General features: G+C 43.7%; 1 protein-coding gene across 1 annotated transcript in view; it reads right to left on the bottom strand.

The window, feature by feature from the left end:
• The window catches only part of Clstn2 (calsyntenin 2), a 573,715-nt gene extending 553,678 nt beyond the window's left edge, over positions 1-20,037 (bottom strand). Inside the window, exon 1 of the mRNA XM_063249086.1 lies at positions 19,904-20,037. Coding sequence (XP_063105156.1) covers positions 19,904-20,009 — 106 coding nt within the window. The 5' untranslated portion in view covers positions 20,010-20,037. The remainder of the gene's footprint in view (positions 1-19,903) is intronic.
• Positions 20,038-20,477: the final 440 nt, after the last annotated feature.

Here is a 20,477-nt window from a genome sequence, read left to right as displayed (position 1 = left end):
TGAATGCACTAGCCCAGAGTAAGTGCTCATCGAGGTTTAGGAGTAGGACAGGCTGATTGAAACTTAGTGATGGTGTGTAATTACCCTCAAGATCTTATCATGCCCTGACCCCCACTTCCCTCCAGCCTTTCTGTTTAACTTCCCGCAGCAATCTATCAGTTCCCACCGTATATGTTATCTACCTTAGAGTTGTTTGGGGGGGGGACTATTTCCTAGGAAATGAGTGTCTCCTGCATGCCTTTCCTCTCTTGCTGCATAGAAACCACTCTATCTAAGGCCAAGGTCAGTAGAAAAGAACTAAGGAGAAAATACAGGCCATCTGGCAGGCACAACTGTGAGGAAAAGGATCCAGGTTTACATGGATTAAGTATGAGATCTAGCTACATTCACAAGAAGCCTTGTGGTTTCTGCTTTGTGCACTGGATTTCTGAGCTGCCAGTCTAGAAGTATGACTGCTCTGAGGACCTCAGTCAGGGAGTAAATTACAAGTGAAGACTGTGCACAGGATCTGATTTGAAGCCCCAGCGATTTCTAGTCTTGGAGATACCTTGGCCATCTGAAGAAACTTCCAGATGATTCCAACCCCTTCTCAACCAGGTCACAACATCATGGAGCAGAGATTATTAGCAAAACCTCAAGGTCTATAAACACCATAAAATGATTGCTGCTTTATATCATTAAATTATAGGTAGTTTTAAAGACATCAACTGATAATCAAAATATCAGTCTCTTGTATTCTAAGTTTTTATTTCTTTACACTTATTTTAGCTTTATAATAGCTTACTATCGTAGGGTTTATAAGACCCATTTTAGAGATGAGGATTTAAGTCTCAGAGGAGTTACACAATTTTTTCAAGATCCTATTTTTTCTACGTAGCATAATTAGGAATTCTACCTCCATCACAAACCATTCCTCAGCCAGCCATATGAAATTAAAAGAACATTTAAGATAAATCAGATGCTGAACTCTATACCTGCAAATATCCATTTACAAATGCCCTATATGCTTATAACTCCTCTAAAATAAAGTCATTTGGCTGTCAAAAAAAAAAAAACAAAACACCTAAATCTCATCTACTTGAGTGGGGCCATGGGACCAAGCTGAAGCTGATGGATAATTCCCATCCACTGTTTCTCTAGCAAGGCTTCAGTGCTTAAAGGTTTTCAGACAAAGAAATTTGTGTCAATCAGATTTTCAGTGCCTTACCTGAAATATTAGAATGACCACAGTAATTCAGAATGATGAGCAATCTAGGATGGGTGTAATACAGAGATTTTTAGTTCTACTGGCTGTTCCATGCCAGCAAAATAAGTTTGATGACAGTGGTAACTGCTTTGCAAATTCGCTAATAGGTGCTCTTAGAAAATGCCGAAAATAGACACTCCAGAAGTCTGGCTGTGAGTGGGGGTGCCACATGTTCTCCCACATACTTGGATTCCATGGATTGTAGGCATCCAGCCTAATTCAACTCATTTTACTGCCAGAGAGTAGGTGCCTGACTTATTCCTTGCTGAGGAAGGAGCAGGGCCAACTCTGCCCTGAAGGAATCATCAGAGTCACAGGTTCACAGGAAAATTGCCACTACCACTGCAGAACATGGAACAGAGTATTGCATCCATGTCTTCTAATCCCAGAGGGTGTGCAGGCCCCTGAGCATCGACATGTCCACGAGGGAAGACAGCAGTCAGGGGAGGACAGAACTCCAAATCCCACAAAGCTTCATTGCTGCCTCATGAGTCTGCCTGAATATCTGAAGAACACAGTGCTCTGATTTGAAGAGTAAAATGCACAAGAGGCTGCAGAAGAGGCAAAGAAGGACTCTATAAACACCTTCTTTGGGGCAGCGCTCCCTTTGTCTGGGTTTCTCAGAAGCAGGCCCTGAGACAAGCACCGAGTGAAGCCCCTTGGGAAGCAACCTCGGAAAGTCCAGACAGAAGTGGAAAAGTAAGTCAGAAAGGGAAGAAAGCCAGAAAATATGGGAATGAGTTATCACCCTGGGCAAGCAGAGTTTTAGGACCTGGATCAATGCCCAGCTCCTGTCAGTCATTGGTGAGGACAATTCCTAGAAGCATTAATTACCTGGAATTGATGACCCACCATCTGCAGAAGATCCTAGTGGCCCTGAAAGCCCACCAGTGAAGATCTGCTTCTGATGGAAGTTGGACTGCCTTCATGAAAAGAATGTAAGCAGAGGAGACATGAGCAGGGCACTGACAGCATCTGTTACAGCTACCCTCTGCCCACTTACACTCCACATACCCCGAGGCTACCAATTGTCTTTATGCAACCTGCACCATATTGAGCCTGGTGAATATGTACCTCAGGTGGAAAGAGGGGTCAACACCAGCTGTTAGGCCAAGCCTAAAATTCATATTCTCTTTGGGTCCTAATTTCTGTGTCACTATGGAACCAGTACCAGGTTCCATATCATGCAATGCCATTCCACTTTTGTAGCTCAACCTGGTATGCACAGTGGGTAAGACTGGCCCTTCCCCAACCTCTGCTGGTTATGCATAGAATATGAGACTGTTCCCCACTTGGTTTTATGACCATGATTTGGTGTGGGGGGATCTATTCTTGAAACTCTTGGTAAAAGAATAAAGAAAAACTCAGTACCCTATAAAAGGACTACATATAAAAGAACTACATGAGCAGAGCGTTGACCTTAATCATGGTGCAAGAGAGCTATACTGGGATCTTGGTATCTATTTAAGGCATTTTCTTCTCAGTGAACTGAGAAACAAACAGGTAGGGAAGGCCTGCATTTATTCTGAAATGGCAAAGAGATGCTGGAATACAAACTAGCCATCTGTTTTTCTCCTCCCTGATACTTTTAGATACACTTTTGTCTGGCTATCAGGGGTATGTCATATAATCCCAACCCTTAATTGTCATCATTTCCACATTGGGGAGCTCAACCATTTCAAGGGACCTCAAAAAGTTAAAAAACATTCCTCTTTCTAAATAATCACGAAGGAATCAATGTGGGTGGCAGAGCTGGGAGAAAGGAGTGGTGGAGAAGGAAGCAGTTAGTGAAGTCAAGTTGAACAGTGGGTGTGAGAACTTTCCTGCCCACCCCAGCTCTATCTCTCCTGCTCATAAGTAGGGCTTGTGAGAGCCAGCAAGGAAGCCACTTGTAAATTCACAGCTCACCGTCCATTATAATTGAAAATATGGTAGCGCATAAGAGATGATGTTGATTTTAGAATCAGAATGTCAGCCAGGTCTTTTCATTTCAGAAAAACATACATCCTGTAGTGCTCTGGAGTTACTGTTGGGCTGAAATTTTTATAAACTCAACTCCAAGTCAAATATTATGGAACTACCAAATGTCACCAGACCACTTATTAAGGGAATATACCATTTCCCATTAAATCAAAATATTAAACGTAATTTTATCTCAAAATTACTGAAACTCTCTTTAGTAATCCAGCCTTTCTCTTAGCAGCACATCAAGCATATGTGAAGGACACGGAAAAAAATAGATACCTAAAGATTAAAACAATCAGAATCTGCCTTCCTTTAAATTAGCAATGAGAATATAGAGAAAAGAAATTTTCCATCTATAGGACACTGTTTTACCCCTGGAATATCAGCACTGATCCTAACAAATATTCTAGCCAGTTTGCTGAAGTCAAAGCTATTGGCCCACAAATATAACAAGATTTTTTGTCTGTCTTCTATACACCATCAAGTTCCTCTTTCCCAAAGAATGGCAACTGCCTGAAAGATATTCCAGTTCAATTTCACAGCTCTTCATCCCCTTTTGGTTAGAAAATTTAGTACAGATCATTTTAAACTTCAACCTTATATCTGACCCAAGACCATCTACTCTGGATTGAATGAGATCTGCTCTCCCCTGCTACCCGTATTCTCATTCTGTGTCTCAGACAGAAGCAGGAGCTATCTGAAGGGAAAATCCAAGGACTACCTCCATACGCAACTGGGCAAAGTAGTGGATATGTCTTCAGTTCCTCCAAATGATGTTCTAGCACACAGATTATAGGCTTGCTGTGGGCTCCCAACATGATCCCCTGGGTTACATGCGTTCTTTTTCTCTGGTAGGTCTCCTGTGAATTCTGACCACTTGCTTCATTGACAATCCGTTGGTGGCATTATTTCCCTAAAGGTTACCAGAAAGACTAGAGTTCCAGATACTGTGTACCTGGCAAGGTGATTTCAGCTTGTCAACACATACGCATGCATACCCACAGGGTGTCTGAGTGCCTGTCCACCTGAATATCCCCTAGCAAGTGATTAGAGCTCCATAGTCTTCCCATAGCTTTACTAACCTGAGTTTTCCAGGAATACACCAAGCCTATGAATTGAACATGGAGTGAATTCTGTCTTGTTCTCAATACTACCAGAAATATTTGGTCTGTTTTAAAAGTCACATTGCCACTGTGTTACCCATGATATCTGAATCACCAATACAGCACACTTAGATGTGATTGCATTTGTGGCTGTTGAATTCACAGTGGTTTGCATCATGTCACTGCTGAATTCATAGTAAACATTTTACTGTTTCTAGAATAGTCAGGCCTGAGCATTTACATTTTGGAATATATATTATTTTTCTATATATTATTTCCTTTTAATTCCTTTATATTTCAGTTAAGACATTGTATTGATTTGTTAAATTGTATACATAAGTAAGAAACAGTATCAGTAAATTTCATCTCAGTATAATAATAGAGCCACTATAGAACATATGTTCTATAAAGCCAAGACAGGATATTTTCTGCTTATTTTCCTGGCACCCACCATAAGGATTTGGTAAAACCTGTTTGATCTAAGTTCTAGCCTCGATCCCTTAAGGGAAATATTATTCCTATTTGAACCAACATTACCAAAAGAACGATAAATTCTATCTTGTCAGGGCCAGCTTCAGCCTGTGTGGGGAACGGCAGCATTATTGAGTGGAATATCTGACCCCTACATGAAAGGGAATTTCAGGGACAGAATCAGAGCAATGATCACACATCCATCATCACAGCCCACAGCCATGACAATCCGTAGCCCCTGCCCTGAGAGACCATTCCCCAGGTGACAGGCCTTCCAACATCAGATTCCATAAACCTGGATTCTGGTTTGGTTAAGAAAAGCAGTGTTTCCTTGTACATAGTGTCAAAGGTTTAATACTCAGGACTGAGCCTATGTATTTTTAGATCCAGAAGTAAATGTTCTGACTTCAGATAACTTACCATTTATTCATTTGTGTGGACTGTGTACACATCCTGGGAATCTCAGCGCAGCCAGGGATCAGACCCTCCTCTTGCTCCTTAATGCCCCAGAAATGGGCTTAGAAATCCATGGGCCTTACCACAGGAGGGCATAAAACTTTAATTAATAAGAAAGCTTTTCTCCTTAAAAACCTTATCCTTACCTCTACATATACATGCATCTGAAATCATAAATGACAAATGATTTTTAATGATCTGTTTAAAAAATAAAGCATGTTTTGTCCACTTAGGACCTGTACAGTTTGAACTTTAATAAAATGTTGATGAGAACAAGGAGGATTTGAGGTGCAATGCGAGAGATCTGCAGGAGCTAAGGGTTAAAACTAAATTTTTATCAGTGCATGACAGAAGATATTCTCCCAAAATGTGCAGTGCAGTAATCAGTGCTACAGAATAAAGAAGCATGACTACTGGACTTCACTAATGGCAATATTAATTTACATTAATTAATCCAAGGAAGATCTACCAACTGAAAACTACCTCCAGAATAATCAGTCATAGAGGTTTAAAGTCCTGGGCTGTCTACTGTCATCTTTTCTAACTCTGACTTCAGAGAGCCTGTAGGCTCTCTATCCCCATTTGGGGTAGATCTGACATCTTTGAATGCACTTACTTAAGAAGTGGGCCTCTCTTAACCTTCCTGTTCCAAAAACTCTAGTGTTGTATGTGCACACTGAAGAGTTGGCACTAGGGATCCCAATGCATGAAGGAGAAGGAGGAATCAAGAAATATCCATGCCAGCCTTACATCCTCCCCAAGGCACAGAGCTGGGTTCAGGGAGCTCCTCCATCACTCATCTTGCTGCTGTATGAAAGACTATGTCTAAGGACATGGTAGTAAGAAGTTATAGTTTAGGGAATGGAAAGGCAGAGGGCAATGATGAAACAATCAGTGAGAGTGGTCAGGGAGGTCTTATAGGAACTAAATAATAGGGAAGAGAAGAGGACACCTCTGCCAGCCATGTCTTTACCAACCAGGTCTTCCCAGAAAAAGTACCAGCATTGTGAGGGGAGCCTGTCAGGTGGCCAGGCATGGCAAAGTACAGAGCAGACCAAGCAAAGTGTGCAGTAGCAGAGAGCACAACAAAACTCCAGGGACAGGGAACAGGGATGTTCCACAGGTAAAGCTGAAATAGAAGAGGGTCTATTCCTTCTTTCACTCAGGAATGAGGTTGATGTTACGCTGTTCTCACATGGGGCTAGCCTTCTAGCCCAAGAATAAGGAGCTATCGACTAAGTGCCATCTGAGATAATTCAAGCCCCACTGAAGGCTTCATTGAGCTGGGTTGAAGAAGGATTCATCTACAAACAGGTGAGAAAGAGAACTACATTCTCAGGAAAGGAGAACCTAGAGTATCAAGTGTACTTTGATCAGTGAGTCCTAACATGGAACCCCTGGCACCCTCTCCATCCCTCACCTGGTGTCACAAGCTGGCTGAAGAAAGGTGAGAGTCAGGGGCACAGTCCATGCCACAACAAGCCAGAACAAAAGAAAGACCTTTCCAGGATATCAGATACAGAGAATCAGGGTTCTATAGACTGCTGAGTCTGGACTGAAGTGCCAAAGGCTGCTGAGGAGAACTTTATCTTGGCTTTAAACAAACACAGCAAGATGGAGAAGCAGGTGAGTTCTCATGGTTAAACAAGGGAAGAGGAAGAAAATGGGCTGGATTTTCTGCAGTCCAGTGATGCTGCTGTGGCGGGATTCGAGCACCGCCTGCCTGCATACTTAAGGCATTTATACCACAATGGATGACAATGTTCTCTCACAGCTCTTGGAGTATATTTCTAGGGTGACCAGGTGAGTGGGTTGGAAGTCAGAAGAACTCGAAGTTCCCAGAAATCACCTTGGTCCAGAGGGAAGGGCAGGTCAAAGTGTGCATCTCTTCCCACAGCCATAGAAGCTGTCCAGACCAAGCACAAGGTTGTCTCATACCAGGATTCTAACTGAAAAGACACTCAAGATTTGCCTAGGTGGAATTCAGCACAGACAGGAGACCATTTTCCTCAGGCTCTGTGGCCAGCCAGTTCTAGCTGAAATCTAAGGTGTTTCTTACAAATTTATCCAGGGGTGGAGTGCACAGTGTGTGGGCACAAAGGCTTTCATCACTGAAATATGGTTTCCGTGCCATGACAGGGAGCTAGCTACCTCACACATCCACCCCAGGGAGTATGCCTCGCTCCCCAAAATACTACAGTGTGACAGTGCTCTCTCTCTCTCTCTCTCTCTCTCAATGTAAATGTTGAGATCATGTATTGCATCCTGTTTCCAATATTTGTGAAGGTCTGAGACATTTTCTGTCTGGCAAGATGATGTAAGTAGAGCTTGAGGGTTCAGAGCCTTAAGACTCAGGTTCAAAGCAGTAGCAGCTCTAAATTTCCTAGGGAAAATGCCATTTGGTTGGAAGGGACTTGTTTTGAAGCTATAGCTTGTAGCAAGCCCTGTCATTAGTACGATTGGCTGGCTCTGGTCAACAAACACAGCAATACTTTCTGAAAATGGTTTTACTTACAACTTTCACCAGATTGAGAAAGTACAAGTTGTAAAGCAAGGATGATGATGATTCTCATTATTACTGGCAATATTTGAAGAAATGGCTTCCCATCTCCAAAAACAGTCATTAATAGCACAAAGGGACAAGAAAAGAGAGACCCCAACTAGGTGGAGGCCATGTAAATACTGTGTGATGGAGGAGCATGGGAGCCATCTGATGAGACAATTCTACCAACTTTCCCTTCCTCCACAGTGGGTTTTAGGACAAGGTGGCGGGAAATATTTAAAATTAGAAGTCTGGGGAGAGCCACAGCTTCAAGCAAAGATTCTCCTTTTCTCAAGAAGCCTAGAATTTAATTTCTGGAAGCTCTGGGTGGTGAGAGGCAGTAAGTTGTTCAAAATGGAAAAGATACAAGGAAAGCACAAGAAAATATGCTTTATTCATGACTTCTAATTTAGAGATGAGTAAATCACTAAAAAGTCTTAAATACAATTGTATAATTAATAGTCAAGCAGGATAGGAATGTCTTGAAATTTGTGATGATAGTGTTCTCCTTCAGAAAACTACAACAACAGAAAGAAAGCTAGGAAGCTAAAATCTAGGTCTTCATTAGAGCATTCCTTTTGCTCAGATTATGAATGATTTTAATGTCCTTTTCTGCTCTAAATGACAATCCATACTTCCACAAACAAGAAAAAAATGTAAAAGAAAGAAAACTCTTACAAAAGCAGTACTTTTCCCTATTCCACCAGCAGTCTTGTAAGTTTCCTTGAGTATAGCTGTTCTTGGCAATGAATTTTGATTCATAATCCTTTCTAGGCAGCAACATAGAGGAAAAAATCTGGGGCAACTTGCAGCAAAAAGACACAGGCTGAATATAACAGAGCGCTTGGGGGAGGGCTCCAGGTCTCTGTGGGCCTTGTGTGGCCTGGCATGTTGGCTTAGAGGACCAAAGACACTGGTTTTCTAACTCTAGAGGCAAGAGAAAGAATATTCACACTTGTGTCACCTTTTCATGTCTACCAATTAGTGATCATTCCTTTCGATTAACCATGATCCTTGGTGTGTTAGACACTATTAATTACAGAGCGCTGTATTCCAAAGGACATAGTTCATGGGATAGCGTGTAAACTGGCCTCCAAAAAAGCCCTTGTGGAGTAGGAAGCATGAGCACTCATACTGTGAAGCCACCAAATATGCATCCACTCAAGCTAAGAAGATGCCTTCAAGTCTTCTCCCATGAGAGTCCACAAGTTTTTATACTGCAAGATTCCTTCTGTTCCGTGTGCATATCTGTCTCCCAGAGGCATTTGTGGTGACAGAAAAGTGATGCAACTAGGCAACCAGTCCAAGGAAAAGGTGAACATCTGGATGCCCAAGTAGGCACTCAGGTGTGGTCATCTGCACTCATTTCCTCCACCAAACTTAGAGATGCAAAGGCTTGGGTACATTTTCCTAAATAAAGCAGAAGTTTCCTTACAGCCTTTGGCCTGAGTATCAGGCAAAAGGGTCTCTTGCTTTAGATTTGGAGTGGAATGCTTAATGCTTGCTGGCAGTATGAAAGAAAAAGTGTGAATCCCTACCTATGTTCTTAGCTATCTAAGTCCAGATAAACTATTGCTGCAGAGGAAACCATAAATAATACATCCTAGGACAAGGATTTCAATATTTTTTGAAGGGCTTCATTTCACCTACCTTCCAACTTTGATATACATACTTATTTCACAAGGGTCTGGGGAGGGTTAATTGAATTAATATATGTAAAGTGCTTGGAGTTTGAAGAAAATACTCAATATAAATGGAAGTGTCACTACAAAGGTTAATCTAATTTACATCTAACACTTTCAGTTCATGGTGTTAATGAACTATATCCTTTTAGAGAGTGATTAATTTATAGAAATGTGATTATTTTTCCTAATGCTATTTATGGGTCAGCTTTTCCCATTACTATATCTAACTTTATGGGAAAATTCAGCATTTTATATATTAAAATAATAAATCAAATGTTCCCGTAATGGTTATATTTCATTAATTACAAAGAGACACGTGTTAGATTAACATTTATCTGCTTTAATTAATTTGCTGCAGTGCAGGAACCCATGCAAATTGGGAAATGGCGCATCGACTTGACATAATATTAACAGTTTGGACCGATTCTTCCTGAAAATTTATGATCTTGCATTCATTGCACAACTGTAGTGGCCACCAGCTGTGTGATGCATGAAAGCTGGATATCAAAGAACTAAGAAGGGACACAATACTAAATCCAAACTTTGAAAAATATAATTAACACTTTTGGGAGGTAGTTTAAAGAGAAAAAGATGTTAGTTTTTGTTTTGGGAGTTGGAGTCCCACAGTCTCCAAACAGATTTCTTAAAATATAATCATTTTATTTTCTTAGGTACATTCTACTTTCAAAGAGTTTCCAGAGCCACCTCTGTTGGATATTCAAAACTGCTTGGGCAAAGAAAGGAGTTGTCATGGGATCCTTCCTGCCTGAGGAAAAGCCAGTACCCAAAGTGGCTGAGCAATTTGCTGAGCTTTGTAGCTGCTCGCTGGATCCAGTACACATGACTTTGCTACCATGGCTTCCACAATGGATTCCTGGTCAGGCTTGACTGAAGGCTGCGTATTTATCTAACCACAAAATACAACAGATATCATAGAAATACAAAATGGAAGAAGTCATAAAAATCATGTTAATTAAAAGATCAGCAATCTTCATACAACAAATCAATGCTGTGATTTCAAATGAATAAGTCAAATTTTAGTCACTTAAGCATTCTCAAAATGAAAAGTAATGAGAACATTCCCAATCTTTCTGAGTGTGAATTCCCCTGGCATCTGCTGGGCCTAACTCTCACACATTTTGATTTGCTCAATGGTCTCCTGACTCATCTACAGGATGGAGTATTTTAAGCCCTTGGGAGTGAATGCTGCAAGCTAGTTTGAGAGGACAGACAGATAACTAAAAAGAAAGACCAGGGGGAAAGCAACCAGAAGCAGGAGGTGGACATGCTCAGGAGAAGTGAGGATGGGCAGAACTCCACAGGGTTTGAGGCTGCTTATACAGCCTTATACAGCACCTTATACAGCACCTTACAGCACCTTATACAGTGCCTTATACAGCACCTTATACACCTCCCTCAGCACTCTGTGTTCACTGAGCCTTGGACAGTGGTAAAGAGAGTGCCTCCCCTCCATGAACTCGCAGTCCTCCTGGGGACACAGAGATAGAAGAACAAGGGACCCACTTGACAGTGGTACCACCAAGAGAAGCTGCACAACATTGAAGGGAATTTCTCCAACCTTGGCTGGACATCAGAAACACTGAACAGCTTTAAACAAAATCTGGGTCCAGACCAAGAGCACTCACAACAGAATCTCCAGGGGTGGAAGTTCCATCCAACCGTGCAATATTAAAACTTTCTCAAGTGCCTCTGCGGCACATCTGGGAGGCCCTGGAACACAGAGCTAAAGGTGGACTCTGAAACTAGACTGAGGAATCAAATCCCAGCTCTTCTGCTGGAGTAGCTGAATGGATTGATAGCTGAGGCTTCCTAGCCTCAGTTAACTTGGCCTGCAAAATGTGGATAATAAGGGCACACATCTCATCATTGAGCCACAAGGGCTGAAGGAGTTAATTTCCATTAAGCACTCAGAAAAGTACTTGGCACAGAGTAAGACAGAGGCATTAACCACTTGGAAATTTCTGGAAAGCTCACTGAAAGGAGAGGGAGCTAGATAAGACAGCCAGGGAAAAATTATCAACAGACTTTTAGGACACGCCAGAAAATTTGGACTCTTATCTTCAGAGGGTTGGGGCTTCCCTGGCAATGTGTCAGCAGAGGTGACACATTATTCCAAGAAGGCAGCTAAGCCCTGTGTATTCCTGTCGCCAAGAAGGTTTGAGTGTCAAAGGTGAAAGCAGAAGCTCTCTGCAGACATCTTCTCTCCTGGCCTTTGCTCTGAGAGTGTCTGAGCTTCTTATCAAGATTACAGTAGAAACAGAAGAGAGGGAAGTGAAAAGCTTTGGTGTGTTCAACTCAAAGGAAGAAGGGCTGGCAAAAGGTGGTGGCATTCCAGGGACAATAGCTAAGGAACACAGCAGGAGAATGTGATTGCATGTGTTGGGGTAAAGACTACAGTGCCTGAGGAAGACGAGAGACCAGGACTTTGGGATATTGTGCTGTTTGAGTACTGAGTATCACAAGGAGGAACAGGAATTGGAGGGATCCTCTGAGTATTCACCTACTCTCAGCATCCTGAGAGACCATAGCATGGATGGTGAAGAACAAATTTAAGACAATTGGAGTTTCCGACAGGCCTGGCAGAAATAGGGTCTATGCAACCAGCCTGGCAACCGTGTGATGGAAACAGTGATAGAACCTAGTGATGATTTCTTAATGTTATTTTTTTAAATCCTGCATGATTTCTTCCCTTATCTCTGTTTTGCTTTTTTTAAAATAAAAAAAAAAAAGGATTGGCATGAAGGGATAAGCAGACAGGAGAATTCTTTTCACACAAAGATGAGAAGTAGATTAACAGAGGGAAGACAAGAGCTTGGGTTGGGGTACATGGAGCTGGTGGGGTACCCTGGAGGATCCTAAAAGGTACAGGTAATGAATGAGTTTGAGTGGATAGCATAGACTTAAAAGTAACTCAGGAAAAAATTAGTGACACGGGGCAGAGATAATCCTTGGAGAGATCAATGCGGGCACTGGGCTGGGGACAAGTGAGTGCCCATGGAGGTACTGGAGATAAGATTCTTATCACAAGGATTGGAAAGTGTTAAACAGTGAGAGAAGCAGGCTCCAGGCGGCCAGTGTCCACATAGACACTTGGCTTGCTACATTGGCTGTCTGGTACCAGGAATTCTAATGGGTCTCATTCCTGGTCTACTATTGCATACCCTGGGATGTGCATTTGTCAACCTCCAAAATGAGTATTTGTGAAAAACACAATCGACATATGTGAACACAAATTGACAAATGTAAAAAGTTAAAAGAAAAGGTAGCCTTGATAAATAATCAGATACTGGCTTTTCCTTCTGAACTGTCCACTCCCACTGCTGCCACAGACACCTGCCAGCATCCTCTCCTCATTCTTCCAGTGTCCAGCCATTCCATACACTTGAAAGTGTTCCTAGGATCCTTCATTAACCTTCCCTGGCCCCAAAGGAGTCATAAGAAGAGCATGTATATCCCAAATGAACAATCAGAGCAGAACTGTGAGCACACAAGCAGTCGGCTAGGGCTGTCCTTCTGGCGCAGGACACTCCCCTAGTGTAACAATGCAGATATCTACCTTCTCTGCTTGAGGCCAGGCATGCAGGAAGTGAGGAGGGCTTCGTGATCCCTAGATGAGAAGAGGCAAACCATACTCTTCAAATCAACAACTCTGAGTGAGGCTTCCAAGGAAGCTGACTTTTGCAGCAATTTTGAAGTTGAAATTTAAACAAATATTTCCAGGTACAAGCTGACACCTTCTGGACCAGCAGAGACCATTGGGCCGCACTCAGAACCCTCTTGTGCAGAAACTGGGTCACTATTATGCTCAAGCCCAAAGGAGGTGGGAATTCCAGGCCACACACTCTTCCAGATTTAGAACTTCCATTTCTTTAGTCTCTTTATTTTTCTCAATTTTTATTTTTATTTAGTACATGTTTGCAGTACATAATGATCATATTCCACAGGGTAGTTACTAGAGGTATATAACACATCTCAATTCTTTATCCTCCTTCTCTTCCTCCCTCCCCTCAACTCCCTCAAACAGCAAAAACTGTAGATCCCATTTGACACAGCTATTTCCCATCTAGATATCTTCCTGAAAGTGTGATATACTCATACCTATGTTTATAGCAGCACAACCCACATTTGCTAAATCTTGGAAACAGCCTGTATGCCCATCAACAGAAGAATATGATATTTATATACAATTACTACTCTGTCATAAACAAGGATAGACTTGAGTCATCTGTAGGAAAATGGATGCAAATTGAGACCCCAATGTCAAATGAAATAAATCAGAAATACAAGCTTAGAAACATGAAATACAAATAATGATTTATTTTGCCACCTCTAAGCTGTGAGGCCCTAAGCAAGGCACATTTCTTGTAGGGGTCTAAGTTTTGTCCTCTGCAGAAATGGAATATTAGTTTTTCCTCCTTCTTACAGTTAGTGTGAAGGTCAAATTAGTTGTCCTGTCTGACATGTTTCAAGATAATGCCTGACACATGGGATACATTCAATAAACATGCACCATTTTATTAGCTCTGGAGTCCCCAGACAGAAATATATTTGACGCTGGTTCAGCTCCTTCCTTGATTCTGCTGGGTACCAATTATCAGCTTTCTCACTCCCTTGCTCTGTCTGCCCTGCTGCTTCCCTCATCTGTGTACCAAATGCCTACTGCCTCTCGTTTTCTCCACAAAGCTTTCCTGAGCTCACTTTCACCTCCTCTGCCTCTCTCTCTCTCTGTCTCTTCTGTCTCTCTCTCTCTCTCTCTCTCTCTCTCTCTCTCTCTCTCTCTCTCTCAACATCTTGCTACATAGTCAGGATGGTCTTGAACCCACCATGTATATGTAGCTTAGACTGACCTCAAAGTCTAAGTACTTATGATCCTTCTGACTCAGCCACCCTAGAGCCACTAGTTCCAGCTAATTTTTTGTTCTTTTCTTACAAGACATTTTAGGGTATGTGATACAAAAGCTACCATTTTTTTTTACAAGTTACCAGGTTCTACAGTAGTTCATGTCATATATGTTGTTTGACCTAGACAGAATGAGCTCTTCGATATCTGGAACTCACTTTATCATTTTACACCCCTTCAAAGAGAACAATGAGAGAGAGAGAGAGAAGTAATTACTGGCCAGGAAGACTAAAGAAGAGGGCTGAGGGCATGTGCTGATGGGTTGACTTCCATCCTGGGCATTCTCCTCTGTCCACCGCCCACACTTGCTTATGTCTGTGTCTACCCCACAGATCACGGTGGGATCCTCTGTCCTATTTGGTGTCCTACTTAGTGTTACTGGCTCAACATTCTTTCCCCAGTTCAGTCTTCACATGGCCCATCCTCAAAACCTGTCCTTTCACAGAAATTATTTCAACAGTGTCCCACTAGTGGTAGACTACACAACAAAAAATACAATAACCATCTGTCTCAAGCTATTATTTATTTGTCCCAGTGTGGATCACCCCTTCATGTAAACATACAGCATTACAAACGCTATGAACGTCAAAAAAGAGAAAGAATGCTCTTCTGCTATGTGTGTCAATGGGAGGGAAATCTCTATACCCCAAATAATACTAAATAAACTCTTCCTCCAGAGTCCAGGACCTCACACACCTTTGATGCTGACGCACAGAGATATGGTTGTTTATTTGTTTATATATCAAACACTGTTGAGGCTTCCTCTGAGCAGGCTCTGCCTTAAGTTTCAGCCCATTTGAGATGACTGAGGTGGCAACCCTGGCTTCAAAGGCATTCATAGACCAGGAGAAAGAAGCAGATGTTTTCATAAACAGTGTAAGCCAAATGCATGTGTGCATTCATATGTGATACTTACACATGCATCCACACACACAGAGTAAGAGTGAGAGACATGGAAGGACAGAAACAAAAGATAAGTGTTGGAGCTGGGAAAGATATTTTCAAAGATATTGAATTGCCAAAAAAGTAATTTCAACAAATCTCAGACAACAGAATCAGATGTTAAGTGGTTAACAATTATAGTCATTGTATAGTTAGTGACTTTTACATACCACGAACTGGCTCACGAACTAGGCTAAGTGGTTCTAAGTACTGTCATGACAACAAATTGAAGCTCAAACATTTGAACTTACAAAAGATCATCTGTTGGAGATGTGATAGAACCAAGATTGAGCCCCAAGTTTCTCTGACAGCTAAGCCCAAACTGCTTTACACTGCAGGGGAGAAAAATCTAAAATATTTATGACAAGAAATGCATTCACCAAGCAAATGCTATTGACTACTCAGCTCATGTCTCACAGCCAAGCCCTTAGATAGAACAGAGCCATAATGGGGCTCTACCTCTCTGGACCCACAGACTATCCTCAGAGTAAGGCAACGAAAGACACACATGCCACGGGGATGGGGACCATCTCCTGGCATTGATCAGCCCAGAAGACTCTTGGGAAAGATTATGTCCAAGTCTAACTACATCTTGAGTAACAATGGAAATTAAGCAGAGGCAGATGCCCTTCTAATCAAAACTTAAGGTCTAAGGCAGAGAAAGGGTTCCAGTGAAAAACCACAGGTGATTTAGGGTGATTACTGGACAGTGCACAGCCTTGGATGCATAGCATTGTTGAGGGATTCTTGAAATTTGTGTTTCAGCTACTGAAATAACCCTATCAAACCCCTAGGAAACATGTTTCTTGCCCAAGACAATTAAGTACCATTCACCAAACAATTCCATGCTTCTTATGCCTCCACCAAAAATTCTAAATGTGAAAGCGTGAATACTCAAGGATGATTTTTTAATGCAAGGGGAGGAGAATGAAGCTTCTGCTCCAAGCAAAAAGACCTATTCCCATAGATGAAAGCAAAGCCTTCCTCTGTCACTTTACCTCCATGCCCTTCATACTCAATATCCTGGACCTTTATGCTACTATTGGCAGGACCACAGGGATGTCCAGATACTCACAGGTACAGCTCAGTTTCCCAGGAAACCTCAGATCTGCTTTCAAGTCCAAAGGAAAGGATACCTGATACGTAATTTGAGGGCACAGGCATGGTGAACCTTAATCTCATCACAGAGTTGCATGCTATAGCTAAAGCTCTTGGCAGGTTATGAACTCACTCTCAGATTCTGTTTCTTCACATCTAAAATAGTCTAAGAATGGCTCTTCATGTGTCATAAGCATGAGGACAGCCCACAGGGATGGGATAAGCATGGTGCTTGTTACACGCTAAGGAGGGTTTATATACACACAGTTACTGCAAGTGCACTGTCATTGTTACCCTTCTAACCTGTTCTCTCTTTTCCCTATTACCAGAAGCTGCTTTTGTAAACGTATTTCCCCTGCACCATCTCCCTTGCCTGTGTCACCATCACTTAGTATTCTACTTTAGACAAATTCTGTCTGATGTCATTCTCTTAACATTTCTACCTAAGAATTTTCTCTCTAACTGGATCAAAAGTTCATCAAAGAAGGAGTAGGATGGAAAGGGCCAGAGGATGGTCTTCTGGTATCTGCTCAGAAGCTTCCAAATACTGGACCAGGCTCTGGGCACACAAATGAGCATTACACTAATGGATACACCCAAGGATTGTACTCAAGGATTGTTCTCAACAAGCTCTAGGCCTGAAAGTTGAGAACTAAAAAGTGGTCCTATACCAGGTCCTTGGGATCATGACAACACTGCCATTCTACCAGATTTAGCACAAATTTTCAGATACCTGTCTGGACTGCATGATTCTCTTTACCTTGAATAAGACATGTCTTTCTCAGCCCTAGAGACTTTTTGAGTCCAAAATATCATCCCAGCTTGGTTCATAGAGCATATACATGTAATCTGATATGTTCAAGAAATTTATTTTGTCTTTTTTACATAGCCCAGTTACAGAGTTGGGAATGAACAGAAAGGGTTGTAACTTCCTAGCCAATGCATTATTTCTAAAATTGGGAATATACTCACGTGGAAAACACACCAATCATGGAAAAGTCACAAACTGAGATTAGTGGCTGGATCTCCCACACCAAGAACAAAAAAAACCGTAAAGGTAGAGCCTGCTGTGCACCACAAACATAACATTTTACCACCCCGCCCCAAAGGTGGGAGCACACACTCTGGAAGAGCTGTCCAGGGGACACATTCAACTCTGCCACATCTCAGCTTGATGCCACATCTCAATTTTCTTCTATACATGAATACAGAAATATATAGAAGGAAAAAAATCTACTTGGATTAAATCTCCTTCATATGATTTACTGAGTTTATTTATTTTTTGGTGTAGTAATATCAGCACAAACCTTAAAATGGCAAAGCTGGAGGCAGGGTGCATTGTATCAAAAGCATATAGCTTTGTCATCAGAAAACGTTCTTAAGAGATTATATGATTTAGAAACGTAAAGTACAACCGCATTTTAATAAAGTCAGTCTTGTAAACACCACCTAAAATATCATAATAAAATGTCTCTGTTGTGATCAAACATAGGTTTATCTCTAAAAATGCAGCAAAAGATGCTCTCTGCAGCCTCCCAGTGGTTGGAAGGGGGAAGAGGAGAGCGAGTAGGAGGAATTCAGACACTGAATTCACGCACAGCCAATAAACTTTTACACTGGAAAGAGAAATGGCTGGTTTTAACCATGAAATTGATGCATTCAAAGAGAGGAAGACGAATGATGTTGGTTAAAATGCAAGTAATTATTCGCAAAAAGTGCCTCAAGTGCCTGATTCTTTTCTTTGTTTTAACATTCTCTTCCTCTCTTCTCACTTCCCTTTCCCTTCAGCCTAAGAGCTCAGCGATGTGTCCTCCACACAGTGACTTCTCTGCTAGCCTTCACCTGCCTCCAGCTCGCTCCTGTCTGAAGAATCCGCTTATAAATACACTATTTGCTCTGCTACAAAATGATGGAAAATCGCACCTCCCCCACTGTGTCATCTTCCTGCTTTACAAAGTGTCTTTATTAGAGGAGGGCAAAAGATGTAGAAGCTCCTGGGCTTTTAATTCTGTTTTCACCAAAACAGTCAGGTTGATCCCTCTGTATCAGTGACTCCTTTACCAAACCAGTGTTAGACTTTTACATAATGAGTGTTTCCTTTGTCTTTCAGAAAATAAAGAGAAGAAACTGCCTGTCAACCCGGAGGAAAAAGCTAGACAGAAACAAGACACCTGCTTATAAAATCTTCAAAATTATGTCACCAATGCTATATATGCAAATATTTACAAACAGAAACTCCCTTGTTCTTTCCATTCCCGAGTTACAGGTGAAAGTAGTTCCTGAATCTCGGACAAGACCTCCGAATCTCCCCACCCACCAGGAGTAATTCCATCTGGAATACAACCCTTGCCTCTCTACTGATAAGCTATAGCTCAAAGCCAGCCTCCAAATCAGGTCTAATAGGCAGCTGTTTTCTGACCAATGCAAATCCCCCCTCTCAGATGATCTCCAGCCAAAATGCCAAGGGCCACGCGTATCGTCTGTCACCTTGCAGACCTGTCCACAGCCCAGAAACCAAACGAACTCTCTCCTTGTCAGCAACGCAGAGAATCAACAAGTTATCACTAGGCTGAGCGCTCTGCCTGTATCTGCTACAGTCTCCCCTGCGCCCACCACCAACACCCACTCTCTCTCAGGCCGGCTCTCCCAAGTCTCCTCATCCCCGACTAGCACGTGATTTCTGTTTCAGACCCGCCCTCCCCGCTCGCTCAGTCCTGTGCTACTCCCAGCGCTCTGGCCGCTGTCAAAGTCCGGAGATCTCCAGCTTCTCAGCCCGGCTAGTAGCACCCGGCGTTTACTGGAATCTAGATTTTTTTTCTGGGCAGGAGGGCGAAGAGGTCAAGATCTTCAAACCCACAGGGCGAACCAGGGAAGGGTACCAGGTTCTGGACCTCAGGAGCCCCAGCGGAGGCGGAGAAGCAGTGGGAGAGCATCGCATCTTGCACTTCGTCCAGACTCCCTGCCCACCAGGAGGACAAGAGTCCCCAGGGGACTCAGCGCTGTCTTACGGGAGCTAACGGAGCGCCACAGTGGTGCTTCCCTGGAGCCTGCAAGTTTCCACCCCATCCTCCAGCTGGGAGGCCAGTCACAGCTCTACCAGCTCCTTCGGAGACACCGCGTTAAGTCTTCCCCCGGGGCGCGCGACACACCTGCTCTTTCTCCCCGCGGCCGCACCAGCCCCGACTCCCGCGGCCCCCGCGCTGCAGTCAGCGACACTTTCACGCGGACGCAGACCGCCCCCAAAGTTGTCTGGACTCCCCAGACCTCGCTTCCTCCTCGGCGCCGGACCCCGCCCAGGGGCAGGGCCCTAGACATGGAGCGCTGAATTTGGGATCCGTGGGCGCTCAGAGGCCGGAGCAGCTGCGGTGAGGGAGAGCGGGTAATTCCAGCGCGAGTCGGGTCTCGGCCGTCCGCACTCTCACGTCGCCGCCCTGCCTGCCTCCTGCGAGAGGAGGAAACTTCCCCAGCACCCACCTTTGGCCGCAAGGAGGCGGCGCCGCCGGCTGTCCCCGCTGTCGCCGCCGCTCCCCACGCCCAACGCCAGCAGGAGCGGCACCCAGCACAGCTTCCTGGGCAGCATCCTCGCCGCCCAAGCCGCCTTCGAGCTGCCGCCGCCACCAGCTCGTCTCCGGATGTCCCCGCGCCGTGGGCCCTTCTCGGCACCCGCAGGGTGCGCCTTGGTGCCCTCTCCGTCGCCGCCGCGCTCGGCCTCCGATGCCCTCCGCCGCGCCGCGCGCTCGCCAGCAGCAGCCGCGCTCACTGGCGCGGACCCGGAGCCGCTCCGGCTCTCACCCCAGACGGTCCGTGACGTCAAGGAGGGAGGGAGGTGGCTCGTGCATATTCATGAGACGCGGACACCGGCGCCTGGCTCCGCGCCCGCCCGGCGGCTCAAGCGCCCAACTTTCCAATCCCCACTCACCACGCCGGCGCTATCCAGTCCTCCCGCCTCGCTCTGGAGCTGGCTCCCAAAGAAGTCTCCTGGGCGGCTTCAGGGAGCCCTCCGACCCGGGAGCCCCTCTCTAGCTCTCCAAACAGAGGCTGCCAGGAT

The sequence above is a fragment of the Cavia porcellus genome, unplaced genomic scaffold, assembly GCF_034190915.1.
Source record: "Cavia porcellus strain 051 isolate PalLab524CR breed Dunkin Hartley unplaced genomic scaffold, mCavPor4.1 scaffold_5, whole genome shotgun sequence".
Taxonomy (NCBI): Eukaryota; Metazoa; Chordata; class Mammalia; order Rodentia; family Caviidae; genus Cavia; species Cavia porcellus.
Note: the sequence above shows the minus strand (reverse complement) of the source record. Positions and strands in the feature narration are given on the sequence as shown.